The sequence below is a fragment of the Sparus aurata genome, chromosome 7 (genome assembly GCF_900880675.1).
Source record: "Sparus aurata chromosome 7, fSpaAur1.1, whole genome shotgun sequence".
Lineage (NCBI taxonomy): Eukaryota > Metazoa > Chordata > Actinopteri > Spariformes > Sparidae > Sparus > Sparus aurata.
In genome coordinates, this window is record NC_044193.1 from 7431256 (window position 1) to 7445023 (window position 13768).

Genomic DNA, 13768 nt, shown 5'->3' on the forward strand with positions numbered 1-13768 from the left:
GATTTGTGTGTCCGGACTTCACCAGCCTATCTGCACTTGTTGCCGTAGTGACGATGAAGGCTTCAGTAACTACGGTGTATCTGATATCACCGCGTCGTTGCCAGATCATCAAAATAATTATTGTTCCTCCAGGACCATCGTTTCTAATTACGAGAGAGGGACGAGATAAATGTGCTTTGGGTGACAGGTGCATTATGTAGTCGTTGGGAGGAAATTCTAATCAGATGAGAAACATCTTTATTGACAAACTGACCTTAATTAAAGGACAACACAGTTTCATACTGTTTAACTTTGTTTAATGTGGCGGACCCCGACACCTTTTCTAGCATCAAAACATGTCCTGGTGACGTTATTACTCTCTGAGATCAGCTTGTTTATTCAGTTCAGTATTAAAAAATATATATTTCTCAGTTTGTATTATTACCTCATTAATATATAGTAGTGTTTTTGATTTTTGAGCCAGGCTAACTGTTTGTTTGTAACTGCTGTGTCTGTGGAGGCATCGGCTGGTGATGACGCCAGTAAGTTTAAAACGTCTTCTAAATCATCTTTAATGACCTGAAACTTTATTAAAATTATTAGTAAGCAAAACTTTTCTCTCACTCACAGAATAAATTCCAGCTGCTCTCCATCTGTAGATAAAGAGCGACCAAGTAAATGGTTGCACCGGTCGCCAAAGTGCTGAGCCGGGTTTTGTTTGTTTCCTGGGTGAAATGGTCTCCATATCAAATATTTTACATGTTTGCCGTGAGAGGCCACGGTGTGTGTGTGTGTGTGTGTGTGTGCGTGTGTGTGTTTTCATGATTTTGTTGGAAGGCACAGCTGATTCCCTCGTATTTAAGACCATAAAGCAGCATTAGTCTCCTGTTTTATGGCAGAGAAAGTCTCTCAGGGGGCGACTGTGGGGATGTAATGAGGTGAAACGCAGGACAGAAAATTTCCTGCAGCAGCCGCAGCGAGTAAACACAAGTCGTGAACAGCAGATTATTTATAGGGATTTACAGCATCATCAGTTATTTATAACTTAATGAGTGTTCAGTCGGGCAAACAGACAACCGTGAATTAAAGACGTTGGAGTTTATTGAATGACTGAGCAGAGAAGATATTAAATCAGGTTAGGGAAGAGCATGAATAACACATCCAAGTTATTGTAGCACTGTAAGTCGTCTGTACACCAAAAGTGCTTTAAGTTTTGGTCAATGCCTCCTAAAAGTCACTCAAACCAACAAATTCATCAATTAAAGTGCAAAGAAAATCTCAAAAGTCACAAAACAGGCCAGTTTTTCAGCAAACACATGAAAAAAATCCTTCTTGTGTTGTAATAATATTTAGTTTTTTTGCAGAAATTATGAAAATATAAACATTCTGTGTGTGAAACATTCATTAATAAAGATTTACTTTGAACATAGTGGTAACTGGACAGCTGCATTGTGTTGGTGGTTCAATCTTTTCATGGATTACAACTTCATGTTCTTTCTCCCCTTATTAAAACACATTTTTAAACATTGTGTGGCGTTATTATCTTGCGAGTTTTCTGGGTTTTGTGTTTGGTGAACACTGGTTTCTCCAGCAGGAGCCGCCGTAGCTCGACGGACAGACAGAACAAGGCTTCCCGGTCCTGTAGGGAGCTTCTCCCACCCAGTTTCCCCTGAAACACAAATGAATGTACAGTAATGTTAGCGCTCAAGCATTGTTATTCTCATATTTTTTTTGATAATATCAAGGAAACAATTTCCAGCCATATTGTATTTTTTGTGCCTAAGCCTAACCACTCCTAAGAACAGTGTTATCACAACATAAAACTGAAAACTGCGCCTTACAAATGTAAAGTTGCAGCAAAAAAAAAACCTTCAACATATGCATGGTTTGCAGAAACATGCACTGCAAACACTGACTCAGTGGGGGTTATGCTAAATGTGTCTCTGCGTTCTTTCGGCAGTGAACTGTCCCTTTAACTGCTTCTTACTTTACAGAGTAGTTGCACACCAGCAGCGTCGCCGCCCTCCAGGTGCTCCCAAACACGTACATGTTGGAGCACCTCCTGACAGCACATCCCACTCTGTTGGTGCTCGCCCACACCATCTGAGAGGGAACACACGACACATCCTGAGGCTTATTTCCACAAGTTAAAACTGTGCACACAGTACATCCACATACAAGAAAACTTAACTAGTTATGCTAGTTGTGTATATGCATATACAGCAGTTCATCATTTGCAAGGGACAAGGAAAGAAATTGTGAGGGTTTAGGAAGCTGACTCTTTGATTTCATATATGAAACACAGCTCGACCAAAAGATTCAGATCATAATCCCCAACAGTGAGAATAAAGAAATATACAATACTTCCCTTTTTCTGCCACCCTTATAATTTTCACACAGTCCCCTAATAAAGTCACAAAATGACCTTATCATTGGATGAGTCTCTCATCACTGGCTTTTAATGTTTTGGGGACAACACATGTTGATGGTATTCAGTGTTTAGTGAAGCGGGGAACTGCACTTGTAATTTAATCTGTCTATACTTATACAAGTGTAAGTTTTTGGAGAGAGGGAATGTAAAGCATCACTGAGATCTTGAGTTTAGACACCGATCGTTGGGAACATTGAGTTTCGCTAAGCTCTCCTTGAATGCAATGATTGATTGAATCCATGCCGACCGTACCTGAGTGTAGTGAGAGCACACAGATCCACTGCATCTGTTCGGGTAGGAGAAGTGATGCCTCTCCTCGTGCCAGGACTTGACCAGATCAGTGATGGACTGGTACCTGTCACATCCAGCAAACATTCAGTATTCCATCTGCACACAGGTTTGTTTTTTTCATCATTTTTAAATTCTCACGGAGCTCTGAGCTACCTTCCAGTAGTGATTGACAGGTTTTGGCCCATGTATTTCATGGCTTGTGGTGGACCGTGATCCCAAACACATCGTGAAGCCCAGGAGTCAGCTGACTTAGCCAGTCCCTCGTCCCACAGCTGGAGAGCCATGACAGGGAAAGATTAATTCATTCGAATGATTAATTAAAGTTGTTAGATGTAAATGAATAAAAAACGTGTTAGATTTGTTTTCTGAGCTGTTACAGATGACCCAAAACAAAGCATTACTCTACATTCCAATAACTTTACCGTTTAAGGCCTCAAAGGTTTATTTTCACCTGCACAAGGAGCAAAAATATAACATATTTTTACCTCTATTTATATATTCCAGTGTCTTTGAAAATGCACAAACTTAAAGGCCATAAACACAAACTACCATGTGTTCCTGGTCTGTTTCCCTGTTCACTGTCTTCTCACCATGAACTCCATATTAGCAGCAGGAGGGAAGACCTGAGAGCGGACTCTGTTGTGGTAATCCAGCAGGGCGTTGATCTCTCTCGATGAAACGGCTCGCTTACGTCTGACGGCTCCAGTGAGCGTCCTGAAGTCTGACTGTGTCTCAGCTCCAGCCCGGGTCATGTCGAGCAGCTCTGTGGAGCTCGACAGCACAGCTGCTGCAGCTGCAGCTCCCATGTGAGGCTTCATCCACAGGGTGGCAGCCAGCAGGAGCTGAACACAGGCAGCACCCATCTGAGCCCTGAGGAGGAGGAGGAGGAGGAGGAGGCTGCAGCTGCACCACGAGCCTGCACAGCTCTGAGGAGAGGACGGGTCTGCTGTCAGACACAAGGATCTCAAAAACTGCTCTTAGACACAGAATATACACATATTAGAAAAAAAAAAAAAATTAAATAACTTAAAAAAATGTATCAATAAATTATCTTGAAAAGAAAATTCTCACCAGCTTCTATTTGTAACTTGCACATAAAAGGAGGAAACAGCTGAGTGTCGTACCTTCATCAGTGGATCCTTTCACAGAGAGGCAGAGGAGAGCCTCACTTCAACCTGAGCCTCTGCAAACAAGCCCATCTGTCATGTAGCAGAGAGTTTTGACTGGGCAGAGAGAAACCCTCCAGTACTCTTCTTCTTCTTCTTCCTTTCCTATTTCCTTCTTTCTGCCGATACGAGAAAATCAGGTTAACATTAACATTTCACCTGCTGGTTGATCAACATCAGCGTGCACAGATCAAGTACACACACCTTATAGATTCTAAGCATATGAATACTGAATATGGGGCTTGAAATGTGATCCAAATTTTCATATTTTTAAATGAAATTCAGGACGCTCCAATATTTGAACCTTTATTTCTCAGCTTGGGGCCGCCTTACTGACACTGAGCACTGTGGAGGAGAATGCGTATTAAACAAAAAAGCGGCTGCCGAGTCAGCGTTCATCCCCAGCTGTTGTCTTTCTAGGATGGACTGAACATCCTCTGCCACGTCTTACAAGAGACACTGCAAAGGCACACTGCACCACAGGTCAACAAGATCGCTGAGACCAGAGCTGTGACACTTGGGGACAAAAGCTAGGACACAAGTTCCAATGACATCCGGTGCCATTATGACACTGTATATTCTTGGCTACCATCATGTGCTTGTGAACCCATTTGCAATCATTTATTCACGCGACTGATGCTAAATTATATGCAATCCACGTGATGCTCATCGGGATCAAATCCCCCCTCTTCGGTAAAGAAGTCAAGGTGGACTGAACATGAATGAACGCAGTGTGGCTCTGAGGGTTTCTGCGGTCGCTCAGGTAAACTCTCTGAAGCCTCCCGTTCAAAGGCTCGCAGCAGACATCCTCACAGGCTCAGCAGAGCTCTGTCAGACTGTGACTTTGTGTCTAAAATGCACAGACGGCTCCATCAAAGCGGCTCAGAGGGCCTCCGTCGTAAAGGTCAGCGGCACTTAAAGTTCCCGGGGTCACGTCTTGTTGTTGCTCTTTGAGCTTGACCGGTTTGCTTTTCCGCTCGTCTGAAGGGCGAAACTGAATCAGCATGAAGTGCTTTTCACTCTCTTACAGTTTTTATTTTTAAATTAGAGTTGGATGTGTTTTCTGATGATGATTATCACGGGTTATTTGTCATTCCATCCGTGCACTTTGGTCAGATATCTTCAGAGTCATATCATCGGTGCAGGCTGGAGGCATTGCTCTCTCTGCAGAGAGTGAACCCTTGAACTTGTGGGATCGGGCATTTTAAATTTAGAAATGGCCACACACGTGTCACTTCTGACACATAGTTAATATTTCTATCATTGCACATCAAAGAGGGGAGAAAGGCTTTGCAGCAATATAAAACACATCCATCAAACGGCTGAAGGTGTGCGGACAGGATGATGGATGGTGGAGACTTGTGGAGCTTGACTGAGGAACTCTGTTCTCCTGGTTTAAACAATCGTAAAACTTAAGAACCAGTGCTGTGGTGAAGTAAAGATTTGATAATATAACTCACAGTTAGGTTAGTAATTCATTTCCTGTCTAAAATACTAAAGCAGTTTCCAGGTGGTATATCAGTGGATAGTTCTGCAGGAATGAGTCAGAAAACAAACTAATGCTGAAATGGGTCAGAACTGGGAGAGGATCATTCTCCAGACCAGACCAGACGGTCTTCCCAGACCCTCCCTTACCCCCTGCAGCATGACGTCATCTGTCTGGGTTGAGACACTGCAGGGCGGTTGCATAAAAAAAAAAATCTTGCTGTGACCTTCGTCGTGTTGAAAGGTGATGAGGAGAACTCGGTGTCCTCCTGTAATTACCAGAGAAGGAACATAAAACAAACTCCGGTACTTACACCTGAATTACAGCTCTTCAAATTAAATCTGTCAGTGGTCGAAGGACAACTAAACATATCTCAACAAATATACTGTATTTGTCTGCAGCATCAGCGGGCAGGCGGACTGTAAAACAACATGGTCAACGGGCAGCTTCTCCTCCCGAGTGTTGGAATAATCTCAGAGCTCAGTCAGGACAGTTTTTTTTTTAATAATTCACAGCAACAGTTTCCACTCTGCACAGCAAAGTTTCATCCGGCATGACAGTTTCTCATATTTACATGAGATTTCCACTCTCAAAGATGATCCTCTCAGTGTTTGCATTTAGCATGTTCACATCTGCAGTACAGCAGCACTAGAGGCAAACTGTGAAGCAGTTTCAATATTTTAGTATGCATCAAATGTTTTTAATCAAACCGCAGCTCTTTTGGATCAATTACTCATCACTGTGATATGCAAATATATCATTTAGATGCATTTTGTTTGTAGTCTGGCATCAGTGCTTGCAGAACAATCAGCCAAATACCAGGCGTGCCTGGGAAATTGTATTTTCTAGGAGAGGCTTGTTTGCCAAGTCAGAGTGCATCAAGGACAAACTTTGTCCTGCTTTCAGATGCTGTAAGAGGAGATTTATTTTGCCTCGCTGCAATCGCATCAATCATAGAGAGTCAAGTTGCCTGCTGGCCCAAGTTAACATCACCAGCACTGAGGAATATATTCAATTTTACACACATTTTATTATTTTTTTAAATCCATTTAATATGAAAGGTGAGTAAAGTAAAGTAGACCACAAATGTTAAGTTTTAAGAGCTGAAAATCTTTAACAACCAAAAGTGATTAGTCCATTTTACTTTTGATTTTGAGGCAGTCGGTTCACTTGAATTTACAATGAGGATTAGAAAATTCACAGAAATCCTCACAAATGTATGATTTACATACACAATGGGAATTTGTTCCACGTTAAAGTGCCATTCAATAGAATATTATGTTTAAAACCATAATCAGGCACATACACAACTTCAGTTTGAACAACAGTCTTCAGCTGCACAGAGGAGAAACATGAATTATTTAGATGCAAAAATCCAATTTCGACTCTCAGTTTGCTTCTCTCTCATCCAGCCAGATCCCCAAATATTTGCCCGTTCAACACTTCCAAGTTGTCAGTATTGTGTCTGTGACTGAGGCTGCATTTGGTCTCTCTCAGTGAGGCTGGCATGAGCGTAAAGACCTGACACGTTGACCCCCTGTCTTACATCCACATGCCACACGACAAGGCTCCGTCTGAGCAAACATGACCCAGAGAGTGTGTGTGTGTTTGTGTGTGTGTGTGTGTGTGTGTGTGTGTGTGTGTGTGTGTCTTTTCAAACAATGATCCTGAATGTTTTACTTATTCTATTTTATACCTTTAAAAGTTATCTCAGCGTCTTTTTTTAAATTATTGTCTGTCACTGTAACAGATTAATATGACCAACCAAATAATTTCTGTTGGTTGTACAAAAATCTGTCTGTGTGATTGTACATCCAAATCATTTTTAATTAAAACTGACTGTTGACTCAGATTTTCCTACTGCATAACTGTTGCTCTGTTATTGTGGAAGAATATTATCACTGCCCACATGACAACAAAAACGACATACAGCAGAACAAACTACGGTACTAGTTCTTGGCCGAAATACTTAAGAAGGGTGATGGGACATAAAGTAATTAATCTTTCATGAACAGGTTGAGGTGTTGTGGGAAGACGGGAATGGCTGCAGGTGATGAAACAATCAAACTTAAACAATATGTTTGGTTTTTTTCCTTCTGCTAAACCATGAAAATACTAATGTATAAGCAGTATTTGACTGCTGAAGTTGGTTGAGGTTTTTGTTTTATCTGCTGTGGGTAGTTTAAGATGAGTGAAGATCATCATTTATTATTCCTACAATTTGTATTATTACAGCAGCAAAGGGAATAAAGGAAATAAAGAGAATCAGTGAAAACAATAACAATAAATAATAAAAAAAAAAATAAAAAAAAAGTAAAAAGGCAGTAAGAACGATAGAAAGAATATATATAAGCAAAACAACTTCAAACACCATTGCACATTTATGTATAGTGCATTGTGTTGATCATTATCTGGTAATTGACACAATTGTTTCTCTGGGTGTATTAGTTCTTGACTTGTATATATTTATCTATTAAAATTTTAGCGTTAAAAAATATGATATGGTATGAAAATGATGTAATATAATATAATATAATGTAATATAATATAATATGATATAATACAATATTATATTATATTATATTATATTACATAATGTAATATAATGTCATATAATATAATATAATGTAATGTAATATAATATAATATGATATAATATAATATAATATAATATAATATAATATAATATAATATAATTCGGTATAACTTAGTACGCTAGTTGTACTCTAGGTGGAGGTATTGTGCCTGAATTTACCGGCTTGCGAAGAAAAGAAGAAAATTGTCAAACGCAAAAAAAAGAAGAAGAAGAAGAGCTCGGAACACCCGTCCGGAAAGCCTCATTGGTTGAGCTGCTGTGACGTCAGAATCCCTCCTGCACCGGCTTGTGTGGTCAGTGTTGTCAACATGGCGGCGGTAGATGTCATTGTGGACAACTTGGTGACGCTGTGGAGGACACCGGCCGTTAAACAAAACCTCCACTGGATCTTTTTACTCATCTCAGTCGTGGGTTCGGTTCTGAAGGAGCTGGAGCTCATCCCGCAGACTTATTTCAGCAGCAGCAAAAACGTCCTGAATGTGTAAGTGGCGTTAGTGCTAATGTGTTGTATGCTAGCTCAGGTTAACTGCACTACTGGACTGATGAATACACCTGTCGCTGACTGTTAAGCGACCTGCTGATGACAAAAATTAAACAATACCATCAATAAATCTTCAGGTTTTCCTAAACCTTGTTATAACGAAACACGCCACGCTTGAGTAATGTAGGTCAAAGGTAAACTGAAGCTGTGTAGCTGTAGCCTTGCTGATAAATCTCCCTTTCAGTGCATAAAAATCGAGCTGAGTAGTTGAACAGAAAATTATTTACAAAATAAAACATACATCAGATCACTATGAATTAACCGTTAGGCTAACTCAGGGTTATTTTTCAGTTAGTAGAAGTGACCCCAGTAAAGAAATAAGTATTGGTTTCGCTTTAACCTTATATAACAGTCAGCTACATCTCTCAATTAAAGTTTTTCTATTTGTCACATAATCCAAATTATTCTCCAGCTTTAGCAGACATGACATCAGTGGCAGCATACCATTGTCTCACTTGCAGAAAGTATGTTCTACAGTTTTTCTCTTTTTCTAACTGAAACCACGGGTATTATTCTCCTTTTTAAATCTTTTGAATTCAAAAATTCACTAGATGGAAAGTGTATTGGAAGCTAACCCTTTTGGGTTTGATAGGAATAAGCAAAGTCTTTCCTTGTATTCTTGTAGAACATACTTTATGTTAAAATTAGGATTACTGAGCCACCTGCTACCCACTGTATACTGTTATATGAAAATTAATATTTTGATAGCCAAATAAAAGTGTGTCACTTTTAAAAGCAAGAATGCCAAGCATTTGCTGTCTCCAGCTTCTGAGATGTGACAATTCGACTCACATGAAACTAAATATCTTTGGGTTTTGGACGGTTAGTCAGACCAAACAAAACATCTGAAGTCATCCACTTAGGCCGCGGGAACCATGATTTGTCATAATTCCCTGGTATCTTATTGACAAAATGAATATTGATTATTATTAATTAAGAATGTAATTGATACCCAAAGGAGAAACTTGTTTGGTAGCCCAGAGTTGATTCAGAGTGCAGATTAACTGATGAAGTTTCTTTCTCTTTCCAGGTATTTTGTCAAAGTGTCCTGGGGGTGGACGTTGCTCCTGCTGACACCCTTCCTCCTCCTCTCCAACTCCACCTTCAACAGAAGTGTTTACTTCCTGGGCCGACGGCTGCTGGCTCTGGTGGTGGCAACAGCCGTCTGGTACACCTGCACTGAGACCTTCTTCTACATCGAGGATGTGACCGGCTCCTGTTATGAAACTGACACCATGGATGTCATCAACAAAGAGTTCATGTCCAAAGTCAGCTGCAGGCGGGCCGGCTTCCACTGGCACGGGTATGACATCTCAGGACACTCCTTCATCCTGGCCTACTCTGCTCTCTTCATCGTGGAGGAAACGGCTCCTATGGCCTTCCTGAAGACAGCCGCTCTCTCTTCCCTGCCCAGGATGGTCCTAAACCTGCTGTACGTGGCCTTGAATCTGATACTGATCATATGGATGTGGATGTTTGCCTGTACCTCAGTTTACTTCCACGATATATCTCACAAGTTACTAGGGACCGCATGTGCTTTATTGGGGTGGCATCTGACATATCGGGTTTGGTATCTAAAACCTTTGTCACCAGGTCTCCCTCCTCAGCGTCACCCCAAAGAGCAGAAACAGCACGCCTAAGCTGCAGTCACACCTTCCTGTACAGCCATCCTCCAAACAACGCACTACAGTTGATGTTATCTGTCTTCAGGTCCAAGCAGCCCGCGCTATTTTAAGTTATTCCCTCCTCACTGAAAGGTCGTTCTGTACAGGATGACTGACTTGCAGGTCCTCCATGGTGTTTGGCAGCTGCTGCTCCCAAAATGACTCTGGGTAATTTGAGATAAAAGCAAGACGCTGCTCTGCTGCACAGCTTCAGCCTCTCACCTCCAGCCTCTGTGGCTCCCCTGCTGCACCATTGTTCTTCCCCCCCCCCCCCCCGTGTTTGCTGCCTTATTGTGCTTTATTAAGATAAATCAGTTTTTAGACAAATGAATGGGAACACTTGAGAATGTTTACAGCTCCTCCAGTTGTATAGCACAGATGATGTGTATTTTTGTAGACCAATGTACAGTAGCTACTCATTGTTTTTATAGGGAACTACCTACAGAACAAAGTCCAATCAGACACTGTAACTACGCTGGGCCCGCATTTCATTTAAATGAGCTGTCCATTTTTTATCACATGTTGTTTTGATTTTGTTTGCCTGTGTGTTAACACTATATGTAAAGGCTGCTCAGAGGATGTAGGGCTTGAATAGCGGATGTAAAGAAAATCTTAACGTGTGATCGTACTTAAACTGTAGTTGTAAGCCAAATCTCTTTCTCTACAGGTGCAAATTGTAATTATTATTTAAAAGGTTTTAAAAGCTCAGGCTGGAATTAATGATGATTTCTATTACAGATTATTCTGCCGATTATTTTAAATTGTGACAAGTTCTAAAACAATTTATATCTGGATATTTAGAAATCTTCTCAAAATCACTTCATATATGCTCAGACTGGATGATGAAATTAATTATCAGGATAGTTTTGACCAAATATCTCTATCAATATTGCGACGATACTGTAGAGATGATTATTGGTGCTGTTGCAAAATATTAACGCAGTGGGTTTTTTTAATAAATCATCATTAATATCAGTGTTTTGACAAAGTGGGCAAAGGTAGGTATAAGAACAAATAAAAGGATCTGGTAGGTTTAGAAATCCATGTAAAGAAAACACTTACGGCATATCATCATATAGGATATCCAAAATCTAAGAAGATGTAAAGTGTGATCAGGATAATGATATAATATCGATTGCCCAGCCTTATTAGTGACAGGGGTCCATCACAGATCCTAATGCCCAAGGTGATCTCTTCAGAGGTCTTGTTTTGTCAAAGTGGTCCAGAGCCAAAATACATTTAATTTACTTCAACATAGGACAGTTAAAAGTACCAAATCTTTATGAATAAAAGGCTCAAACTAGATACTTTTGTGCCTAAAAACAATAATTCATTAAAATTGTCATTTTCTGTTGATGAAATAATTGATTAATCGAGTGATTGTGTCTGTTGTAATTGTGTTTGTCAACAACTTGAAATGACAAAAATGTAATTTTACCTGTGAACAAATATTTCAGATGTCGCCAAAGCCCGATATATCTCATTCCTTTGTGCCATAACACTCTATTATTGTCATCAAAAGTCCTGCTGCCATAAATACTCACTAGAGCACCAAATGCGTATCAGTCCACATCGGAAAATAGTCCTGTACAAATTCTGTATTCACCCCCATGTGAGTGACGTCTTATGAAAACTACAGTGCCCAGCTTGTTAAGTAAATAACTATTTTAAAAACTGACTAAGTTTGTATTTGTCACCTGTTAGTCCTCAGTAGAAACCAAAAGGCTGAGGCGGAGTGCCACAGACCTGGTAGGGAAGCTGTTCAGTATTAAAAAATGTTGTTGGTTTTGTTTGTTTTTTGTGGGATTTGTTGACAGTGACAATAAAGAATAACAACAGCCTCAACCTGTCATGGGCAATGTTTGGAAACTTGGGTGCATTTAAATCATACCTAAATTTTTCTTTACTACATGTCAAACACATAATCAAAATCTCCACGGTGACGAGAACAAAGAGGGCTGATGATGAAATAAAAACCCGGGTGTGTGTATTCCATTTTCATTTTTTATTTCTGTCATTGATGGCAACTGAATAAATTAAGGCTTATGAACAAACATCATAAAAAGCACCATAAATAAATGCATATATATATAAATATAAAAAATAAAAAGTAAAAAATAAAAAAATACTATTGTGAAATATAATGGCCACAAATCACAACTAGGATTTCTCGACTTGAACTCTTTGTGTGTTCCAAGAAGTACAGATCCAAACCCCCTCAGGTCGCATGATGTCAGTCGGAGGAAGCGGTGGAGTCGTAACAGATGTGCTTGCGGTAATCAAAATGTTCACAATGATTGGCTGGTTATTACGTTTCTTGATGTTTCCCGCCCCCCTCCGGTGTCACCTGCTGTTTGTCAATTGACGTAATATGTGAATGATTGAGCACTAAAAAGTCAACATAAACAAAAAGCGAATGTTATGATTAAATCACAACAGTAAATAGTAATGTGTCCTCTTGCTTACCTCCAATCGTGGGAAAAAAATTAATAAATAAATCAGGTATCTGTTTTTAAAACCTCTCCTCCTTTTGTGCGGTTCACGTCGCTGCTGTTCATTCAAGAACAGTTCAACAAATAACCTCCCTGTTTCGTTTTAATGCATATCTCAAATGTCTCCCAGGCATAAAGGATTGATGATTCCGGACAGTTAAATCTATATGGCTCTACTTCACTCTCCATATCTCCATTATCACACATGAAACTGGACACAATGAGCTCCTACGCGTCTACTTTCTAAATGCAAATCAGATTCCTCATCAGATGTGACACAGCACTGCTGCTATTAAAGGAGATTTGATCGTCGTCTTTGGTTCAACATAATCTGCCACAGCTGCAGCTCGCTGCTCATCACCACCTGCAGGGAGGAGTTTCTGTAGCAGGAGAAAACAGGGAGCGTCCTTACTGAAAAAACTTCACATAAATCACCTTCCCTTATCCGAGGCTTGACAGTTATCCCCTTTAATCGCAGAAAGAAACACTGAACTGTGAGTCCCCACTGCGAGAATGTCTGTATAACCAGCCGTTAAAACCAAAAGCAGCTTACAACTCCAGGCAGCACCTCACAGAATGAGTTAAACCTAAAGAGCGCACGGGTTCAGGAGCAGAATTACAACATGTGAAACCCTGGAGGGCTGACTGGGAAAAAAGCAGAAAGGCTCCCATTAAGGGTGGACAGAGTGTGGAGCGAGAAAAGTACACTGCATCAACAAACAACGAGACAGCTGGCGAGGCTCGCCGGGAGAAAGGCTTTTTTCTTTTTCCCCGTCATACTCATTTAAGCCTTCAGATGAGTCAGCTTCTCCTCCCCTGTTCCCCTCATTTCACCTGTGAGCTCATTAATTCGGCGAGGAAAAATAAACGAGACAATGTATAATTAAAAATATCTATCTGTAGAAACAATCTTGCATCTGTCAGGAGGAGTCGGCGACAAACAAGCAGCGGTAAAATTCCATTTTTGTCGCTCAGTATTGCTGAGGGACCATCTCCAACACACTGTACAGAGCAGGTGATTCAAAGGTTGCAGTTAGCGACGGAACGTTTAGAAATCTGTGGTTTTGATTGTGCGGTAGGGATCATAAATTCTGCCTCCGGGCGACACAAAATCCTCAGTGT

General features: G+C 40.4%; 2 protein-coding genes across 2 annotated transcripts; one reads left to right on the plus strand and one right to left on the minus strand.

Annotated features, from left to right (window-relative positions):
• Positions 1-1062: 1062 nt before the first annotated feature.
• Positions 1063-3900, minus strand: r3hdml (R3H domain containing-like). Its single transcript, XM_030423651.1, has 6 exons — positions 3826-3900; positions 3292-3627; positions 2855-2973; positions 2663-2765; positions 1967-2082; positions 1063-1648 (listed from the first exon to the last, which is right to left on the minus strand). The coding sequence occupies exons 1-6, from the start codon at positions 3829-3831 to the stop codon at positions 1519-1521; spliced, it is 810 nt and encodes a 269-aa protein (XP_030279511.1). The 5' UTR covers positions 3832-3900; the 3' UTR covers positions 1063-1518.
• A 4291-nt stretch (positions 3901-8191) lies between these two features.
• Positions 8192-11999, plus strand: fitm2 (fat storage inducing transmembrane protein 2). The gene is made up of 2 exons (XM_030422769.1): positions 8192-8430; positions 9521-11999. Exons 1-2 carry the CDS (start codon positions 8258-8260, stop codon positions 10128-10130), a joined length of 783 nt encoding a protein of 260 aa, XP_030278629.1. The 5' UTR covers positions 8192-8257; the 3' UTR covers positions 10131-11999.
• The last annotated feature ends 1769 nt before the right edge of the window (positions 12000-13768 follow it).